Raw genomic sequence first — 20,351 nt, forward strand, 5'->3', positions numbered from 1 at the left:
ACTATTCACACGATGCACTAGGATTGCTGCATTTATGGAGTAAATTCGAAAAGCAACTATATCTCTAGCACTCGCGTGAGCCACATACTTTTAGAATCCTGTGGCTAAACACCCAAACTGACGGTCACTCGATACAAGGGTTAAGAGAACAGGTAGCATGGACCAGACTCAGGCCTCGCCCTTTCCGCTGCTTTCTGCTCCCAGCTGCATCTCAGCATCTCCAAGTGATGACAGAAACACGTCCCTGCCCTGGTGAACGACGCCGAGCTATGAAACAAGAAGTAGTGTGCGCACATTCTGAACTGCATGGAAAATGTTAAGGGCACAATTTAGACTTCTTAAGTCCTTATGGGTGCGCAGAGTTCTCAGCGGTCCTGTCATGGGTAGGATGGGAAAGTCTGTGGCCACAGAGACAAGAGCCCCCTCTCCTTCCTGGAGGAACCTCTGCAGGAGATGGAATAAGTTGTGGAAGCCAGCTGTCCTCACCCTCCCTCCTGAGGCTGGGAGAGGCCTGGGGCAGAAGTGTGATGACCTAGAAATGTGGCCGCACCACCAGTTAGGTGTGGCTCCAGGCCAGGCGCTGTGCTAGAGGCACTGGCTGGAATAGAGTCCCTGCTCTCCAGGCACCTGCAGTGGTGGCTGAGACAGACGTGTGCACCAGCACCTCAAACAGAAGGCTATCTGGACTAGCTGCAAATGCAAAAGCCTGCGGGAGCAGAGGGTTGAGTGACATGGATGCCCACGGGGGATCTGGGAAGCCTCGTGAGAGAACAGGGACTTCTGCAGATTAAAGTGAGGAAAGCAGAGGGTGTCAGAGGCAGAGGGGAGGGCCCAGGTCCTTGTTTGTCCTTAACTGTAAGTGAAGATAAAAATAGCACCCCTAATGCCTCCAGTAGTTTTGAGGATTGAGTCCATGTACAGTGCCTGGCAGTAGTAGGCATGATAACAAGTTTTAGCTATTATCACGACAGGGGGCGCAGTAAGTAAGGCCAGAAGCATACACTAGAAGGCTTTGAAATCCGGCAAAAAGGAGCCAAGTCCTTTTGTCATTGCCTCTGTAACCGATCTTGTTTCAAGCCCCCAAGTAGGACAAATATCTAAAGTCAAGAGAAATAGAAACATTAGTATTCGTGTGTGTGTGAGATTGTGACTTTTGTGGAACAGAGGTGGAACAGTGATCTCCTCAAGGAACCTGAAGTGTAGCAATTACGGTGGCAAGGCCTTGGTCTTAGCTGGAAATGACAAACACAACTTCTACAGCAAGATGGGGGTTCCTGGGGGTGCCCCCGTGAAGCAGTGGGCCTGCCACACACCCCAGAGCTTGGGGGGCAGTAGAGCTGCTGTGCTTTCTTCGACTGAACCGGTTAACCCCTTCTGACTTAAATGCCTTCCTCTTAAAATAGTGGACAGTGATACTTGTCACTCGAGTCATTTTGAGAATTAAATGACATCAGACACATGAAGTGCTTAGCCTGGTGGTTGGCACTGTAGGTATTTAATAAATATTAACTTCTTTCTAGGTAGCACAGTGCAGACTGGCTTGCCTGGGACAGGCTGTCTAGCAGAGTGAAGATGGGCCTTCTAAGAGGAGGCACCAGAGAAGGAAAACAAGGAGAGGAGGGACAGGGGAAGGGGCCCCTTGGAGGACTTAAGTGCAGTTTTCCCTCCCGCCGAGAGGGCCTCTGCGCTCCATAAACTGGAATGACCCTAGCTGAACTTCCAGCCTTGAAAGCAGAGTTGGTTTTTAAAAGCAGTTCTTCTTTTTCAAGATGGATTGTTCAACAGAGCTGAAAAGCTGGCCCTCAGAAGACGCTCAGTCCTGAAACCACGAAAAGCGGGAATGTGCCCTGGCTCCACAGGGAGTGGGGAGCCCCGTCCAGGCTGCCGTCTGACGGCTGGGACCCTGCGCCCCCTCTGCTCCAGGTTCACCAGAAACCGGAGACCCTGAAAGCTGAGCTCCACCTAACACATTTCAATGAACCTGTTGTTACCTGAACCTTAAACCACATGTCATTTGGTCGTGGGGCTGCCCTGGGCCAAGAGACATTAACAGGAAGTTCCCAGCTCACACGTGGACTGAGTTCCAAACGTGCACATGGAAGGCTGTGGTTCGAAAGGCAGGATGCGCTTTCCCAAAGAGGCAAGGTCATAAACGGTCACTAGGGCCACGGGCCAGCTCATAAAACTCCGAAGAACCATAAGAGAGCTAAACACTGCACACTTGAGCTGAAACAAAAATAGTAGAGTTCAATAACGTACAATACTAATAATTAAAGGACAAGATAAATAATACAGTTGAGTAGCTTTCATTTGTCTGGAGAACTAGCACTGAAGCAAAGGCGGGTTTAATTCAAGGAAGATGGAAAGGTCTATCTGGGGACGTGAGGGGCCCGGGAGAACCGGTCAAGGGCACCGGCAGTTGGAAATCAGATCAGCTGGCACGAGCTCTGCCAGTTCTAAGAGGCTAGAGCCAGCACCTCAAAAGTCAGCCTCACCCCCAGAAAGGACTGGGGACGGGAGGGTTGGAGGATGTCTCAAAGGGAATTAGCCTAATTATGTCTATGCAGTCATTTCATCAGCACGGTAGGACCTGGCTTCAGTGTTACTCTCCTTTTAGGGATGATTCCCATTCATCACTCTGTCCCTGACCTCCAGAGTCACTGGCGTGCGCAACTTTGGGTGCCTCTCTCCCACTGATCTCTGAGATCCCAGCTCTTGGATACGCACATCAGCTAGATGGTCTGGATTTGACAGTCCCCCCCACCACCAAGAGCTCCCAGCTCTTGGATACGCACATCAGCTAGATGGTCTGGATTTGACAGTCCCCCCCACCACCACCACTTTGCACTGCACCTGTTACTGCCATCCCTCTGACCCAGGACGGCCCCACCTGCTGTCCAGACTCTCTCCCTCCTCCGCCCTGCGCCACGGGACCAGCGCTGCACCTGGTGGAAGGCGTTCTTAGTCACCCACTTTAGCTGTAGTCCTAAGGAGCAAATACACATTTTTATTTGTAAATATTACAAAGACATGAGAAAAGAGGAGAGGAGTGAATTGGAAAAGAAGAATTCCTGAAAAAGATTATTTGTAAAGCAATAAGGAGGACGTCGGCAAGATCCAACCATTAGGTGGCACCATCGGCCCAAGGCAGTTCGCTGGCCCTCAGAGGGTCAGTAAGAAAGGGAAAACTAATGAGTGACAGACAACCAGGGAGGGGATAGGAAGTGTGCAGGGAGCTGCTCTGCGATAAATAATTTAACATATAGAAGGCATTCTTGTGACTAGAGAATACAGAAGAACTCCAGGACATCCTCCTGGGCTAGAGTGCCCCATGGAGACAGGCCAGAGGCCAGGTAGGGAGGCAGCCTGACCCAGTGGACTCATGGTCTTTGTTTCCCCGGATCGGCTGCTCTTTCAGTGTTTCCTCTCTCGGGGATGGCACACCGTGTGCCCAACACCAGGCTGCTTAGGCCATGTGCCCGGGCGCCACCCCTGAGGGTCAGGTAAGTCTTGCAGAGTCTATCATCTGCATCCCTGGGCTCCATCCATCTCTCTCCACATCCCCTCGCCCCATCCCTGCACACACTGACATACACTACCCACCAAGGGCTCTGCCATCTTTCGCTGGAATGACTGCAATCACTTTCTAATTGGTCTCCCTGTCTTGGGTCATAGTTGAGCAGCCCTCCCCACCCTTGAAATCAAAAGGCAAGTCTAGTAATGTCATTTCTTGCTTACTACTCTGTCACAACTTCCAATTCCCTTCAGGCCACAGTCCAGACTGTTGAAAAGTATTTGCGTAGACCTCCCTGAGCTGGCCTCTGCTGGTTTCCTGATGGTCAAGAGCCCAGGCCATGGAGTCCGTCTTGTCTGGGCTCGGATTCCCACGGCACCACCTACCAGCTTCGAAACTGGGGCAGACTTCTGGCCCTCTCTGTGCTCGGTGTTCTCCTGTGCAAACACGGGTGACAACTCCCACCATCTGCCCTGTGGGGTTGTTGTGAGGGCGGAATGAGGTCGCGCAGGTAAGGCACTTGGAGTAGGAAGCGCTTAGCACGATGAACTGTGCTGACATTTGTCACCACGCCCTGCTAGACTGGAAGTTCCAAAGGGCAGGGAAGTGTCCATCTGTCGGTCAATGCCCAAGGGTAGCTCCATGTAAAATGAGCCGTCACAAACCGGGATGAAGTTAGCCACATTTTATTAAGTCAGACTATCTAATTGTGTGCCCCCTCTTCGTCTGTGGCCCTAAATTAAGACCCAAGTATTCCTAAAGGCTTACGCAAGGGTTCCAAAGTATTCCCAGCCACAAGTCCAGACTCCAGCTTGAGGCCAAGGGCAAGTTGCGGGTGGTTTCCGGGGTTAAGTGAAAGTGACACAGCAGCCAGGGGCCAGGAGACTCTGCATCCTCCCCCCACAGCGGAGGCTCTCCCTTGGTCCTCTTAGGAGGGCCCGGTTTGTCTTTAGGGAGGTGCTCCACACGATTAACCCTGCGGACAGCTAAGGGAAGCGGGGCGGGGAAAGGAACACGACCACCGAGGATGCGCAGAGGTTCAGCCTCCCTGCATCTGGACAACCGCCTGAACTTGTCTTCCGATAAATGCTTCTGGGGCAGAGCGCTGAGAAGAAAACGATCTCTCTCTCTCTCTCTCTCTCTCTCTCTCTCTCTCTCTCTCTCTCTCTCTCTCTCTCTCTCTCTCTCTCTCTCTCTCTCTCTCTCTCTCTCTCTCTCTCTCTCTCCCTTTCTCATCTCCTTTTCCCTCCGGAACTCCCCACATCTCTACCTACTGACCTCTGAGCTGTCCTTCAGTCCTCCGGCCCTGTCACCTGGTCACAGCACGGCTGGCTCCAGCGCCCAGGACGTTTCCTGAGCCGTGAGGGCTGACGACTGATTTACTACAGTGAGGCCCTTGACTCAAAGGGGCTCATCGGTCGTGCTGGTGGTGATGACCTTCAGCTCCCCTCCTCTGGAGGAGGCCAGAGCGTGAACGGAGGGCGCAGGGGCGGGCGCGCCAGGAGGCTGCGGGAGCCAGTACCGCACAGCCCGGGGCGGAGCCGCCAGTTTGCCGGCCGCTGCTGGCTCAGCTCCCACCGTGGCTCCTGCGTCCCAGGAGCGTCAGTCTGCGGACTCCAGGAGACCCTCCGAGCCGGTGCTGCGGGAGAGGCATGGCCGCGGGGTCGGCGCCCAAGGCGGAGGCGGGGCTGGAGGAGCCCCTCCAGCAGGAGCAGGTACCTGGCGCCGGGCACAGGCCGAGGCGGCACCTAGTCAGGGTCCCCAGGCTCACGCAGGGGCTGAACGGCCACAATGAATGGTCACCAAGCCCCCACCCCCATGCCGTGTAATCGGCCCTGAGTGGAGGGGCAGCGACCCACTGGAAGATGCTGATGGCTTCACCTGACCCCGCCCCACCCCGGGGAAGCTGAACTCACCTCTTTGTCTCTGCCTTCCTCCCCCTCTCTTCTTCCTCCGCCTCTTCCCCACCTTTCTTCCTTCCTCCTCCTCTCCCTCTCTCACTACCCAGCCCTTAACCCACACATCCCCATCTATTCCCTGCTACCAATGCGTCTCTCGCCTCTTCTCTCCCAGGGCAGAAGCCCTCAGGGCCCCGGTGAAGGCCAAGGGCATTGGAGGACAGCTGGAGGGATGATGGGTCTACTGTCAGGCTTGACTCTTGTGGTTCTCAGACTGGAGCATACACCAGAATCACTGCAGGGGCTGCTTGAAACGCAGGAGGCTGGGCTCTGCGTCCTAATATCTCCCCTGGAGGATAGGGCCTGATCCTTTGCAAGTCTAGTTCCCAGGAGGTGCTGATGCTTGAGCTCGGAGAACCGCTGGGCTAGCTGGTGGTGATATCAAACCCAGTGTTGCTTTGCCTTTACCGGACAATCCCAAGGCCTTGACCAGGTGCCAGGAGCTGTGCTGCAGGTGGGGCTGGAGAGGATGCAATTGGAGGTGGGCTTTTCTCTTGAGAGCTCACAGCCCTGGAGGGAAGTAAAACAGGACAAAAATAACTCAGAGGGTGGGAAGAGGTTGCTGTCCCTAAAACAGGATCAAAGAAGAAGTATTGTTCCCAGCGGGGGGCGGGGGGTATGGGCGAGGCTGATGAGGGGCGTGGCTTTTGAGCTGGGCCTTGGAGGATGGATGAAATCTGGCCACCTGGTGATGAGCGGGAATGAGAATTCTAGACGGAGGGGACAGCAAACCAGATTGCTTGAAGGTAAAAAAAAAAAACGTTGGGAAGTGATCACTGGGGAGAGAGGCAGGAGCGGGTGATAAGAAACCCAGGGTTCCAGAAGGTTTGTTGTGAAAGATAAGGGAGAGCTAGGTTGTGGTGCGGTGGGCCTCGTGGGCCACACTGCACATTTGGGATCTGCTCTCCCCAATGGGGAAGCTGTTCGGAAACTCCGTGGCTTTCTTGCTGATCTCAAACCCAGACCATCCAAAGGAGGTTACAGATGGAAAGCTGCCCACCAGGAAGGGCAGGAGACTGGCAGAGTCATTTTTGCAGCTGACATTTGCTCTCTCATGAGGTTGATATCATCGATGCCTTGGCCTCTGCCCTCAGGAGGCACAGTGCCTCTTCAAACTCAGCCCTAGGCAGGACTCGAAGCTTTCCCCTTAACCGGCTGTAGCAAAGCTGTGTGATGCAGGGACCATAGTCAATGTGTCCCCTGGGAGCCAATGAGAAATGCAGGGTCTCGGTCCCCACCCCAGGCCTACTGAATTAAAATTTGCATTTTAACCAGATTTCTGGGTGACTGCACAATGATTGGCTTTTAGCTTTCAAATGGCCAAATGTAGTACATGGGGGGTGACAAGGGGAGGCAGCACCTAGTACCCTGGAGGTCATCCAGAAGCCCTTCCAGGGCACGGTCCCTGTTCTCTCCAGCCCAGTCTGCAAGGGCTCGGCCAGGTACCCCCTTCCCTGCCTATTGGTGCCTTTCTGGTTCTCAAATGTTTATTAACAGTGGCCCAGTTACTGCTGTTTGGGGGTGCGTACACTAGTGTGTGTGTTTGAATTCCACAAGCAAACATTTCATTCGGGCCCTCATCCTAAGTCATCCTGCTCTCTCTGTGTTTTGCAGATCTCTCGCACAAAGTTGTCTGTGGATGATGAGTGGAAGTAAGTGATTACTATATGTTTTTATTGCCGTTATACTAAAAATTAGATTTCCATTTAACCACTTGTGAAATTAAATAAAGCCATCATTTTAGCTGTCAGTTTCCCGGGATAGAGAAGGTGAGTTAGCACAGCAATGTGTGCACGAAGGTAGTACAGACCAGAACCACAGGGTGCTCTGTGCAAACCCCCAGAGTTGGATTTCTATGTCCTTCAAAGCAAGGCAGTGTCAACTTAGTATTTATTTTAGGCACAAGATACATCTGGTTTTCTTTACATGCTGTTTCCTCTGTGTTCTGGTACCTATCATGAAGTCATGGCCTTCTGTGGGCAACATATAAAATGAAATAAACATGAAACGTCCCTCCTTTTTTGCTTTATGGTAATCAATCATGAATGTATTCCTAATCAAAATGGGAAATACTTATTACATTTGTATACCTATTATATACTTTCTGTAGTACTTCCACATAGGTTAACGATTTGAGATGCATTTTTATGATATAGACACAAAACAGAATAATGTCATAAAGCATATTTTGTTCTATATCTAATGCAAGTGCTATTTTAGCTTATAAGAGATTTACTCTCCTATCTATATGGTGTAAATTGAAACTATATTCATTACATAGAATATTAAATAGTTATTTTGAATTTGGGGCTGTAAAACTTATAACTAAATTCTTCTGCCCTTTTACTTTTCTTCACTTTCCATCTCTTCAGAGAAATTAGTATATTTTAATGAGCTTCTAGAAATCTTTCTTGTCTCCTAAGCTCAGCTTCCAACACAGAAACTAATAACCATGTAACTTTCCTCAAGATGCTTATGGAGTGCAGCATCCATAAAGGGTTTCAGTACATCTTTGGTACCTTCTAGCACTAACTTTCTAAGATTCCATTCCAAAGAAGCTGAAGGAAAGCAGGAATATTTACTAGGCTTTCAGGGTTCATTTCTGCACATTCTCCAGCAGGGGGCACCCCTGGGATTTGGATGGGGCCCTTTTCTGAGACACTGCTCTTATTTTAGTAGTAGCTATGTGGAAATGCTAGTAGTGAAGGGAGAAAATCCAACTCACACATTCAACAAGTGCGTTTAAAAGGTACTAATTTGTGGCGCAGAATATTATCCTGCAGTGTTTCCTGGACGGTAACCTAGCTCAGTGCGACTGTAACCAGCTGTAACCAGCCGTAAGTGGAAGGTTGAGGATATTTTGTGGCTGATGATGCCTCGTTGGGAATGAAAGATGATGCTAACCAATATGTATAAAGTGATTGATTGGCAATGTTCATAATTTACCCTTCCTCCCCTAATCTTGACACTGGACTGCTCTTTCTTCCTCTAAGTAACGGGTTCTCAAACTTGGCTGCATCTTAAAATTACATGGTAAACTTACTAAAAAATGACTAATGCCTAGATCCCCACCTAGAAATCCGTGTCCTTTTTCCAGGGTTATCATAACAAAATGCCACAGCCTGAGGGGCTTAAACAACAGGAATTCACTTTCTCATAGTTCTAGAGGCTAGAAGTCCAAGGTCAAGGTGTCAGTGGTTTTTGGTTTCTTCTGAGGCCTCTCTCCTCGGCTTACAGAGGGCTGCCCCCTCAGGAGGTCTTCACAGGGTCCTCCCTCTGTGTGAGTTCCCGTCTCATCTCCTCTTCTTATGAAGACTCCAGTCAGATTGGATTAGGGCCCACCCATAGGCCCTCATTTTACCTTAATTACCTCTTTAAGGTCTCTGTCTCCAAACACAGTCTCCTGCTGAGGCACTGAGGAATGGGGCTTCAACATATGAATTTGGGGTCAGGGTGGGGAACATAGTTCAGCCCATAACACCCAGCAATGGTGTTTTTCATTGATAAGGGCACTGAACTGATCACTTAATTCATAGATGAAGGGTACAGCTTGAGCACTGCGATTTTAAAAGTTCCCCATTGATTTTAACTTACAGCCAAGGTCAAGTGGCTTTCTTCAAAGCCACTTCTGCTATAGGAAGATGAGCAACACGACACCGTCTTCATGGTTTCCTCTACCGTTGTGCAAAACTAAGAGTCCAACTAAAAACTTGAACATTCAGCCATCATCTGAATGTGTGTGTCTGTCTAAGATAATACTCAAGCCTCTTCTTTGTCCTTATAATGAAGGCAATTTATACAACTCACTGAGGAGTTTCCTGTAGCCCCATGGGTAATGTTCTCTCCATAGGTACCATCAGCAAGATATCCTTTACTGGAGAATATTAGAAATTACTTGAAATTACCAGTATTTTAAAATGTTTGACTTTCAAAAGTGATTTTGTATGATTCAGCCTAATTCTTCTTCTTCTTCTTATTATTATTATTACCACCATTAGGGACAAATAAAATAGCACACATGCTTCACAGAGGTACAGAGGTACCATTATTTTAAATTTGCAAATGAGGAAACTGAGGCTCAGAGACCATCACTGATTTTCAGAAGGCCACATGGTAATAAACTGGCCACTCAAGGACTGGAACCCAGGCTTTTCCAGGACCCATCAGTGATTTATTTATTTATTTATTTATTTATTTATTTATTTATTTATTTTTGCCCCATAACTTTACTTGAAAGGACAAGACTGAGGTCAAAACCACATGGAAAAGCTGAGGGCTGAGAGGAATTGATTTGGCTGATAAACTCAGCCTCCCCCTTTCCACTGCCTTCTCCCCAAGCCTGGGGGAAAGGGAGGAACCCAGGAAAGCTTTGCAGTCAAAACTTAAAAACCCTTGGAAGCCTTTGAAATCCCCAATTGCCTCCTATGAGCCCAGCCTATGCTTTTTTTTTTTTTTTTTTTGCTAAATGTGCAAAGGTTGAGGCCTTTTGCAGACGACCCCCTTTGCTGGTTCCAGCCTGCAGCAGGAGAGGATGTACAAGATGCACCGGGGCCACGAGTCCATGCACGTGGAGATGATCTTGATCTTCTTCTCCACGCTGATCGTCGCCCAGATCGTGCTGGTGCAGTGGAGGCAGAGGCACGGCCGGTCCTACAACGTAAGTCGCCCCGGGGCCTGCTGCAAGCCAGCTTCTCTTGCTGCCGCATCCCCGCTTTTCTTTGTTTTTTTTTGTTACCACTTGGAAGAAAATGGTTTTTTGAGGTCAGTGATTCTCCACTGGGTGCAGTTTTGGCCCCAGGAGACATTTGGCAACATCTGGGAACAGTTTTCTATCCTCCTTCGTGGGAGGAGAGGAGGGACGGCAGTTGCTACTGGCATCTGGAGGCCAGGGGTGCCGCTCAGCGTGCACAGGACCGCTCCTCGCGGCAAAAACGTCCACGGCGCCCAGGTTAAGAAGTCCTGGTTTAAGTAAACCAGTTTTCCTTTCGTGCATCAACAACTTCTGCCTATGGCCCAGGAAAGGAGAATTAGGGATGCCAGAAACAAAAGGTTGAAGCCATCTAACCTTGTTTCGTCGGCAATGCACTGTGGCGCCACTGGCGGTGTGCACAGCCGCGGAAGAGTGCCAATGCAAACACTGCCCTGAACTCACCCACTTTCCATGTGGGGCATTTTCACAGACCAGTCCCACCCAAGCATGTCCACTAGAATGTCGCCCCCTTCCCGGCCTCAGGGGCATTCGCTGGGCATTGTCAGGCCTGAGACCTTGCATTTGCACTGTTCAGAGCAGTGGTTCTCAGGTCTTCGGGTGTATCAGCATCACCTGCAGGGCTTCTTAAGTCAGATTCGCAGGTCCCATCCCCAGAGTTTCTGATTCAACAGGTGTCCAATCAGTAATTTGCATGTCTACCAAGTTCCCAGATGGTCCTGGGACCGCATTTTGACAATCAATGGTTTAGACTTGAGTGTGGCCTCTGTGGAGAAACACTGCCCAGGAAGAAGGTCCTCACTCACCACTCTGCGTGGGTCTGGGGCCCGGGCTAGTGGTCTCCATGGCAAGAAGACTTGCCATGACATGTGAGGTGCTGGCTTAGACAGTGTTTAATTTTCCTTTGACCCACCATAAAAATCATTTTCTGTGTAGCACAGGGTCTAGGGGAATTTTTTTGAGCTCTGCATAATAATTAAGTTTAGGCAATTTTGTACATTCTACTTAGAAGGAGGGAGGAATCTCGTTTTGTTTGTCTTTTAAGCAAATGCATCAACTCGCTGCCGTGTCACTATTACCTTGTTAACGAAAATAAACATCCTCTGCATTGCAACTTTTTTAATGAGCGAGATTAGAATTAAACCTCACAGATTATACTCTCATATTTTAAAAAGGTCTTTAAATATATCTTAATCATAGTTTCCTTATCCATGAAATAGAAAACCGAACATAGCATTTCAGGAGAAACTTATTGGTAATATAAAAACACTGCTGTGTTAAAAGTAAAAGTTTGGAGGAAGATATGTCATGCTAACACTAATCAAAATAAAGCCTAATGAAGCTGTATTAATTTTAGACAAAGCAGACTTCAGAACAAGGGTAATTGTCAGGCATAGAGAGGGTCATTCCATAACGCCAAAGGGATCAGTTGTTCAAAAAGACATAGCAATGCTTCATGTGCATGTCCCTACCAAGAGAACATCAAACTGTATGAGGCAAATGGATGAACTGTGAGGAGAAATGGACAAACCCGCCATTATATTTGGAAATGTCAACATCCTCTTTCAGTAGTTGATACATCTAGCAGACAGAAAACTGTAAGGATATAGTCGGCCTGAATGGCACCATCAATCAACTGATTTCAGTTGACTTTTATAGAGTCATTCACCCAACAACAGCTGAGTACACAGGCTTCTCAGGCCCACATGAAACATTCACCAATATAGACCACATTATAGGCCATAAACACACCAAAACAAATTTGAAAGAGTAGAAATCGAGTCAAGTACAGTTGGCCCTTGAATAAACAGGTTTGTACTGCACTGGTCCACTCATGTGCAGATCTTTTTCAATAAATACAGTCAGTCCTCCATGTCCCCAAGTTTCGTATCTGTGGATTCAAACAACTGTGGACCAAAAACAGTATCTGCAGCTGAGGCTGGGAACGCACTTCTGCAGAGGGAGGGCCAACTGAAGTTCCATGCAGATTTTTGGATAGGGGGTGAGGGATGGTGCCCCAACCCCCGTGCTGCGGAAGAGTCAAGTGTACACTGTCAGACCACAAAATTAAACTGGAAATCAATACCTGAAAGCCGAAAAAAATCCCAAAGTATTTGGACATTAAATAACACAATACTAAATACCACATGAGTCAAAGAACACTCAAAAGAAACTGAAAAATAATTTTAACTATTTTAAGTAAATGCAAAAGAAAATAAAACATATCAAAATTTGTGGAATGCAGCAAAAGCAGTGCTTAGGGGGAAATTTTTAGTGTAGAATGCGTATCTTAGAAAAGAAAAAAGATCTAAAATCAGGAAACTAAACATCTGTCTCAGGAAACTAGAGGAAGAAGAAAAAGTTAAGCTACACATCAAAAGAAAATAAATAATAAAAATTAGGGCAGAAATCAATAAAAATTACAAGTGACATCAATAAGAAGCTCCATGAAACCAAAAGGCAGTTCTTTGTAAAAATCAAGACATTTAATAAACCTCTAGCAAGCTAGCCAAGAAATAAGATTGAGAACACAGATTACTAATATTAGAAAAGGGGGTCATCATTACTGATCCTGTGGCCACAAAAAGAAAATAAAGGAATGTTGTAAACAATTTTATGCCCACAAATTTGGATAACTTTATTTGGTAAAATAGGCAAAGTGTAGGCCACCAACTATACCAAAACTCACACAGGAGAGAGAGATAATCTTAACAGGCCTACACCCATTTTGAAAACTTGAATCAATGATTGATAACCTTCCAAAGAAGAAAGCACCAAGCCCAGAGGGTTTCACCGTGAAGTCTACATTTAAGGAAGAAATGACACCAGCTCTCCACAATCTCCTTCAGAAAGGAGAAGCAGAGGGAACATGTCAGAAGTCGTTCTCTGAGGCCAGCATTACACTAACACCCACCAACGTGGAGGCCAGAGGAAGACATCACAGGAAAGAGAAACTGCAGCCCAGTATCTCTCATGAACATAAATGTGCAACTCTCAAAAAATCAGCAAACTGGCTTACACAACATATAAAAAGAATTCTACACCAAGTAGGTCTTATTCTAGGTGTGTAAGATTGGTCCGGGACACAGAAACCAGTTTATGTGGTCAATCACACCAACAGGCTAAAGAAGAAAAACCATGTGATCATATTAATAGATGTAGAAAAGGCATTCGACAAGGTCTAACACCCATTCATATAAAAACTTGCTGCAGAATAGAAATAGAGGGAAACTTCTTCACCTTGATAAGGAATATTTATTTTTACAGCACCTACAGCTAACATTAACTGGATACTTTCCTCCCAAGATAAGGTAGAAGACAAGAATATTCCCTCTTACCACTCCAATTCAACCTTGTACTGGACTTCCTGGCTAGTACAATAAGACCAAAAAAAGGAGGGAAAGGGAAATAAAAGATACACAGATTGGGAAGGAAGAAATAAAACCATCTTTGTTCATGGACGACATGATTGCCTATATTGAAAATTCAACAACAACAAAAATCCTGGAGAAGTAACTACAGCAAGGTTGTGAACACAAGGTCAACATACAACAGTCAATTGCTCTCGTATATACTAGCAATGAACAACTGAAATTTGAAATTAAAACATAATACTGTTTACCATAGTACCCAGAAAAAGGAAGTACTAAGGAATAAATCTGACAAAATATGTACAAGATCTATATTTAAAAAACCTGAAAAGATCTCAAATAAATAGAAAGATAATCTGTGTTCGGGGATTGGAAGGTTCAATATAGTCAAGATAGATTTTTCCCAACTACAATCCCATTCAAAATCTCAGCAAGTTATTCTGTGGCTATCAACAAACTGATTCTGCAGTTAATGTGGAAAGGCAGAAGACCCAGACTACAAACTGAACACTAAAGAAGAACAATATTGGGGAATTCACATTATCCAAATTCAATGCTTACTGTCAAGCTATAGTAATCAATACAATATGATATTGGTGAAAGAAAAGATGCATAAATCAATGAAACAGAAGAGAGAACCCATAAATAGACCCACACAAGTACAGTCAACTGACCCATGATGAAGGAGCAAAGGCAATTCAATGGAGAAAGGATAATCTTTTCAATAAATGGTACTGAAACTGTTGGACATCCATATGCAAAAAAAAAATGAACCTAGACATAGAATCCACACGTTTCACAAAAATTAACTCAAAATGTACCATGCACCTACATGTAAAATACAAAACTAGAAAACTTCTAGAAGATAACATAGGGAAAATATGTAGGTGAACTTGGGTTTGGTGATAAGTTTTTAGATACAGTACCAAAACCACGATACAAGAAAGAAAATATAATATTGATAAGTTGGGTTTTATTGAAATTTAAACCTGTGCTGTGAAAGATACTGTTACAACAATGAAAAGGTGAGCTATAGACTAGGAGAAAGTAATTGTAAAATATATGTCTAACAAAGAACTGTTATCTAAAATATACTTAAAACACAATCATAATAAGTAAACAACTCAGTTAAATGGCAAAGAATCTGAAAAGATAGCATATATGAAAAAAAATCTCATCATCATATGTCATTAGGAAGTTGCAAAGTAAAGCAATGAGATACAGTGCATGCCTATTAGAATGGCTGAAATCAAAAAACACTGACAATACCAAATGCTGATGAGGCTGGAGAGCAGCAGGTACTCTTGATGCGAATGGAGAATGGTAGAGCTATTTGGAGGCGGTTGACCCGTCTCCCACAAAGTTAAACATACTCTTTCCCTGTGATCCAGCAATCACGCTACTAGGTATTTACCCAAATGAATTGAAAGCCTGCATCTACACACACAAAAAAAACACCTGCATCCAAATATTTTTTAAAGATTATATTTATTTTTAGAGAGAGGGGAAGGGAAGGAACAAGAGAAAGAGAGAAACATCTTGCCTCTTGTATGCACCCCAGTGAGGGACTGGACCACAACCCAGCCAGGTGCCCTGACCGGGAATCTAACCGGCCACCTTTCACTCTGTGGGACGATGCCTAACCCACTGAGCCACACCTGTCAGGGCTGCACCCAAGTAGTTATAGCACCCCAAACTGGAAGCAACCAAGAGATGTCCTTTAAAATGTGAATGAATAAGCAAACTGTGACATCTCCATACAATGCAGTATTAGCCGGCAATAAAAAGGCTTCTATGGAGCCATGAAAAGACATGGAGGAACTTTGGTAAAACAAGCCGATATGGAAAGGCCACATACTATATGAGCTCAATTATAAAACATTCTGAAAAAAGCAAAACTAGAGACAGTAAAATGGTGGTTGGTTTTGCTCTGTTTTGTTTGGAATGGTTGCCAGTGGTTCAGGGAAGGAAAGAAGATGAGCAAATGAAACAGTAATTTTAGGGCAGTAAAACTGGTCTGCATAGTATTGTAATTTTGGATACGAGATGTGATGCATTTGTCAAGTCCCAATGAACTGTACAGCACAAGAAGTAGGCCTTAAGGTAGGCAAACTTTTAAAAGCCATTTAGGAGATGGGGGGTCCCAGGGAGAAATACAGATGGTGGTGAGAGAATCAAACTGCATTACACATGCATGAAACAACCTCACCGAAGGGCACTGGAGGTCAAGGTGTTGCTCCAGGTGCCTTTGGAAATGAGACGAGTCTGTGCAAGGTGGAGGCACTGGGAACTGCATATGAGCACTGTACTCTAGTGGATAAAGTTGTTTCCCACGAGGGTACAGGTTGACAATTCTGATACTGCTATATATGTATACTGGGATGAAAACATCATGTAAATCGTGGGAGACATTGGGAGTGGAAGTTTACAGAAAGCAAAGGAAGGAAGTTTTTTAAAAAGTAGGAAATGCGCACAATAATATGTGTGAACAGCTTTGTATACTAATTATTATTTACACGTTTACCTATACCCTGAAGGTATTTTTCTTACATACAAAGTATTATTTTCCCATTATTGCATGCATAAGTTGGACCATGTACATCGAAGGTGAGGGACTAGTCCAAACAGCTGACAATATTTTCAGATACAGCTCTTAACAAATATGTTTATATTCTGAAACGATCATTTAATTTCCCTAGACAGATTGTGTTCCGTGGTCTGCAGAGGCTGTGTATACCAGAGCAGCTGAGTATAAGTACATAAAGCAAAAGAAACAGGTTATTTAGAAAATAAAGCTTAAAAATATAATATTGACTGCTCCTAAGTGACACCAAAAAGAGCAGAGAGAAAGTAGATAGAAAATGGAAAGTTCTAATTTGGTTTGGGATACAGCTAAACACCTGGCTGCTTCCAAATACTCATACTTTTAGCATAATATAGATGGAGCATCTGGATATTTGAACTTTTCTCTTTCCAGCTGATGGTGTTGAGATGGTGTAGACATAGGCAGGTCCTCAAAGTTAAATTATTTCCAAATGCTTTTAATGGCATTTAATTAAAAATAAAATTCCATTCAACACCACCCTCTCCACTTTCTTTTATGTCTCCCACTTTTCATATCTGCAGGGAGTAGGGGGGAGGGTACCAAAAAGGAATCCTTCTCCTTCCCCTCACATCATCAGAAGGGCTGACAACAGCATACACAGAATCCGGGTTTCAGACACACTGTTAACGTGCCTCAATACACTGGCTGATCGTTTGCCACAGAGTGAAACATTGCTCCATTTAAATCAAACTTCCTGCCTATGAATAGCTATGAAACACTAGAACATAGTATTACTATACCAATGAGGTATTAGGTCTGTTAAATCTTTTTAAAATGAGGCAAGACACAAATACATACTTAACATAACATTGCAGAATCTCCCTTAACAAGTTAAATAGTAAAATCAACAGTCTCAATTGATTTGAAGATAGCAATGTGGACCAAGTGAATTCCTAAGAATCCTTCATATGCCATGATTCCATCATTTTACTTCTTCAATTTAAGTCCAAACGTTCCTTCATTGCCTTTGTACTGACAGCACAATATTTCTTGGAGTCATTTATGTACATGATGATTTTCTGCTTACCTCTAGCATGCCCCTGTTCTCCCTCCACCCCACCCACACAAATACACGCAGACATGTGTACAAATGGTTGCAAACACAGTAGTTTGGGATTTGGGGTGCAAAGGAAATGAGCATCACATATACACAGACCTTACCTTCCTCCTTGTCTTTCCTTCCTTTCTTCCTTCCTTATTGTGTGACCCATCCATCATCCTATACAAATAGACAGATGAAAACATATCTTTGTTTTGTCTTAACTTGCAATTCTTTTCAGATTCTTTGTGTGCATGTCAAAGAAAAAACATGGTACCAATGGGCAGCATCTGATTCGCCAGGACATTCCTCCTGCCATGATGTAGGGCAGGGAGAATGTGGGTGATGGGATCCAGATGCAGGGCTGCCCTGGCCGTCATGCAGATGTGCTTTATACGCACATGCCCAGATGGTGACCCCTCTGGCATTATTAATGTGTCCCAGCTGCCAGGCTTCCTCTGTTGCCTGCATGGACCTCAACTTCACATATTTCATGTGTTTATTTATGATGCACAGCATTCCCACATTTCATATGTGGCAGTTACTTTTAAAAATGGGAAGTTTTAACTGCTCTGGAAATTGATAAAGGATCTTTTTCTTTATTTTAATTGTTGTTCAAGTACCGTTTTCTGCCTTTTACTCCCAGCCCAGACCACTGCCTCCCCGCAAGTGATAATCTTTTATATTGCTATGAAATGTGGCCCTCATTTCAAAACTACTTCTCCATAAAATTGTTGAATTCATAATGCAAATTTCTGACCTTTCCCCTTGGATGTTGAGAAAATGTGGTGCTGGGTTGATACCTTAAAGATAATTAAGAAATTAAATATTTGCATACAGAATACAGTATAATGATTTTTTTTTGCTTTCCTTTTATTTCTGTTCTCCAAGGCCTACTTTTTAAAAGTAGCATATCTATACATTTGAACATTGCTATTCTCCATTAACTAAATCCAGGCATCAAGTAAGAGAAATTTGGGATCTTTTAGAAATAGGTTGTATTTATAAATCCACAGGGAAAGAACTAGCTTTATAAATAGTAGTCTAATCGTCACTTCAAACTATCATAGATTGTGACTCTACTGATTTGAGGAAGTGGATTATTCTAGTAAAATTTGACTTATAACCTGAAGTATAAAATATAGGAGCATGGTAGTTGCAATGAATTAAAATGAACTGATTCTTAATTTTTTATTTAAAAAAAACTTCAGCATGTTTCTGGGGGAAATAAAAAGATGAATCAAATTCTTAAAATAAAAAGGTGAGAAGTGCAAATGATAGGTGGAGTTCATGTCCATTTCCTTCTTTGGTATCAGAAGTAATGAACTAAAAAAATTTTAAAACCTATGATATATCCTAGCTAATTGTCACCATTATGAGCAAAAAGGAAATGAATGACCAAAATGCTGATGAGATTTTTAAGGAGCTGTACACTTTTAGCATCCACAGTGGATGGTCCAAGTGCCAGTGCTAAATGCCAGAGGGAGCAAATCTTGTCTTGGTTTGCTCGCAAGTGCTCTCTGGACCTCAGGAAAACGATTCTCCTTCCTTAAGGAAAGCCTGTTGTTCCTATTTGATTATCTGTATCTATTTATATCTATACCCGTATATCTAACTTCATAAGTAAAGGTGCAACCCCATTCATCAGCTTTGACCATACCACAAAGTAGGGTGGAAAATTAAAGCAATTACCTGACTAATTCAGGCAAGAATAAAGAATATGTACCCTGAAAGTACTGCCTGGAATTCAAAAACAAAAAGCAGGTTATAATACGTTATATCTTTAGATAGTTACTTCAGATTTGCTCCGTGCGTGGTTTTGTTCAAGGGCATAAGTATAATAACAACTGTGCACTGTTCTCTGAAAGATTTAGAGCAATCTAAGGTTTCAGATCCAGGTGATATGTCACGATAAAGCAATACAAAGCAATAAAGCAATAAAAAGAGAATGAAAAGCCTGGGAAATGTCTTCTTATATGACACGGATGGAAGAATGGCTGTGACTTTGCCTTCTTCATTTACATCTTCAAGTCCTATCAGATAATTTTGGTTAATGACCTTTAGACTATTATAACCAAGATCTTATTAAAAGACCCAAAAGTACATCCACAGATTCTTTTTTTAAAGCCACCTCCTTTTATCACAAATATGAAGAGAATCAAGAAAACAAACAAATGACACCAGTCTTTTTTATATTCAAATGACAAACAGAGCCCAACAATTATTTCTACATCATTGGCAGACATAATTAATCGATCATGATACTCTACCACAAAACCAAGACCAGGTCTATTAGAATCCTCCTCAACAGAGTATTGCCAAGGGGAACCACCAAAGTCTGCACCTGAGACAAAATGTCCTCGCCATTCCCCTCTCACACTGGTGCTGAGCAAATAACAGGTGGTCAGCCTAGATGTAATGACACATGAAAGCCCAACAATTACTGCTATTCTTAAACCTATCCACTTTTCACGAGAGTGGCAAATAGCTGGTATTAGGCCCGACCTAAGGAGCAGAAGTGTCAGTCACTGTGGTGCTGTAACAAGTCATGCACCCATAGCCCATCAGTGCAGCCTCCTCTCTGCCACGCGGGACTGAGGCCGACCAGCTTACAGAGCCATCCAAAGGCTGCTTGGGTTCAGGTCATTGGTCCAGGCCACATAAGATTACACACAGGGAACAACAGGAAATGGTCCGATCCACATCTTAGGTTTGCCAGGAGAAGGTACCACAAACCAAAGAGGAAAGCCAAGAAGCAAATCTAACAGTCAGGCCTGAGGTAACCCCAGAGTTGGGATGCAGGGCTTAATCCTGCAGGTGCACGGACACCACAGACGGAAGTGGTCCCAGAAGCTGCCCAGAAGCTGACACCACTTCCTCCCCTGAGATCACTGCATTTGCACACGTGCAGCATAGTGACAGCAGCCCCTGAGCTCCACAGAGGACTGCTTGCAGAGCTCGTTCCCAGCCGTCATCCCCACCTCAGCACAGGCAGGCAGGGCAGGCAGTTTTCTCCCATTTGACAACCCAAAGGAGGCTCGTTTGTCCAAAATCACAGCCGTTGATGTCTAAAGTTGCTTTCATCTGAAATATCCAAAAGAAATCAGGTGTCAGAAGCTGGAGAGTTTGGATAATTTCCCACTCGAATTTTCAGAT

General features: G+C 44.8%; 2 protein-coding genes across 3 annotated transcripts in view; one reads left to right on the forward strand and one right to left on the reverse strand.

The window, feature by feature from the left end:
- The first annotated feature begins 5,135 nt into the window (after positions 1–5,135).
- The window catches only part of RNF175 (ring finger protein 175), a 33,510-nt gene continuing 18,294 nt past the window's right edge, over positions 5,136–20,351 (forward strand). Inside the window, exons 1-3 of one of the 2 annotated variants that reach the window (XM_045830967.1) lie at positions 5,136–5,229; positions 7,087–7,124; positions 9,948–10,129. In XM_045830967.1, coding sequence (XP_045686923.1) covers positions 10,004–10,129 — 126 coding nt within the window. In that variant the 5' untranslated portion in view covers positions 5,136–5,229; positions 7,087–7,124; positions 9,948–10,003. The remainder of the gene's footprint in view (positions 5,230–7,086; positions 7,125–9,947; positions 10,130–20,351) is intronic. The other variant, XM_045830966.1, reaches the window with a different exon arrangement.
- Positions 5,223–20,351, reverse strand: part of TLR2 (toll like receptor 2) — a 45,655-nt gene continuing 30,526 nt past the window's right edge. The window contains exons 2-3 of the transcript XR_006784803.1: positions 17,318–17,375; positions 5,223–5,982 (exon numbers count right to left, since the gene is read on the reverse strand). The gene's annotated coding sequence lies outside the window, so the exon portion shown is untranslated. The remainder of the gene's footprint in view (positions 5,983–17,317; positions 17,376–20,351) is intronic.

Source organism: Phyllostomus hastatus, unplaced genomic scaffold (assembly GCF_019186645.2).
Source record: "Phyllostomus hastatus isolate PE091 unplaced genomic scaffold, TTU_PhHast_1.1 phas_contig_159, whole genome shotgun sequence".
NCBI lineage: Eukaryota > Metazoa > Chordata > Mammalia > Chiroptera > Phyllostomidae > Phyllostomus > Phyllostomus hastatus.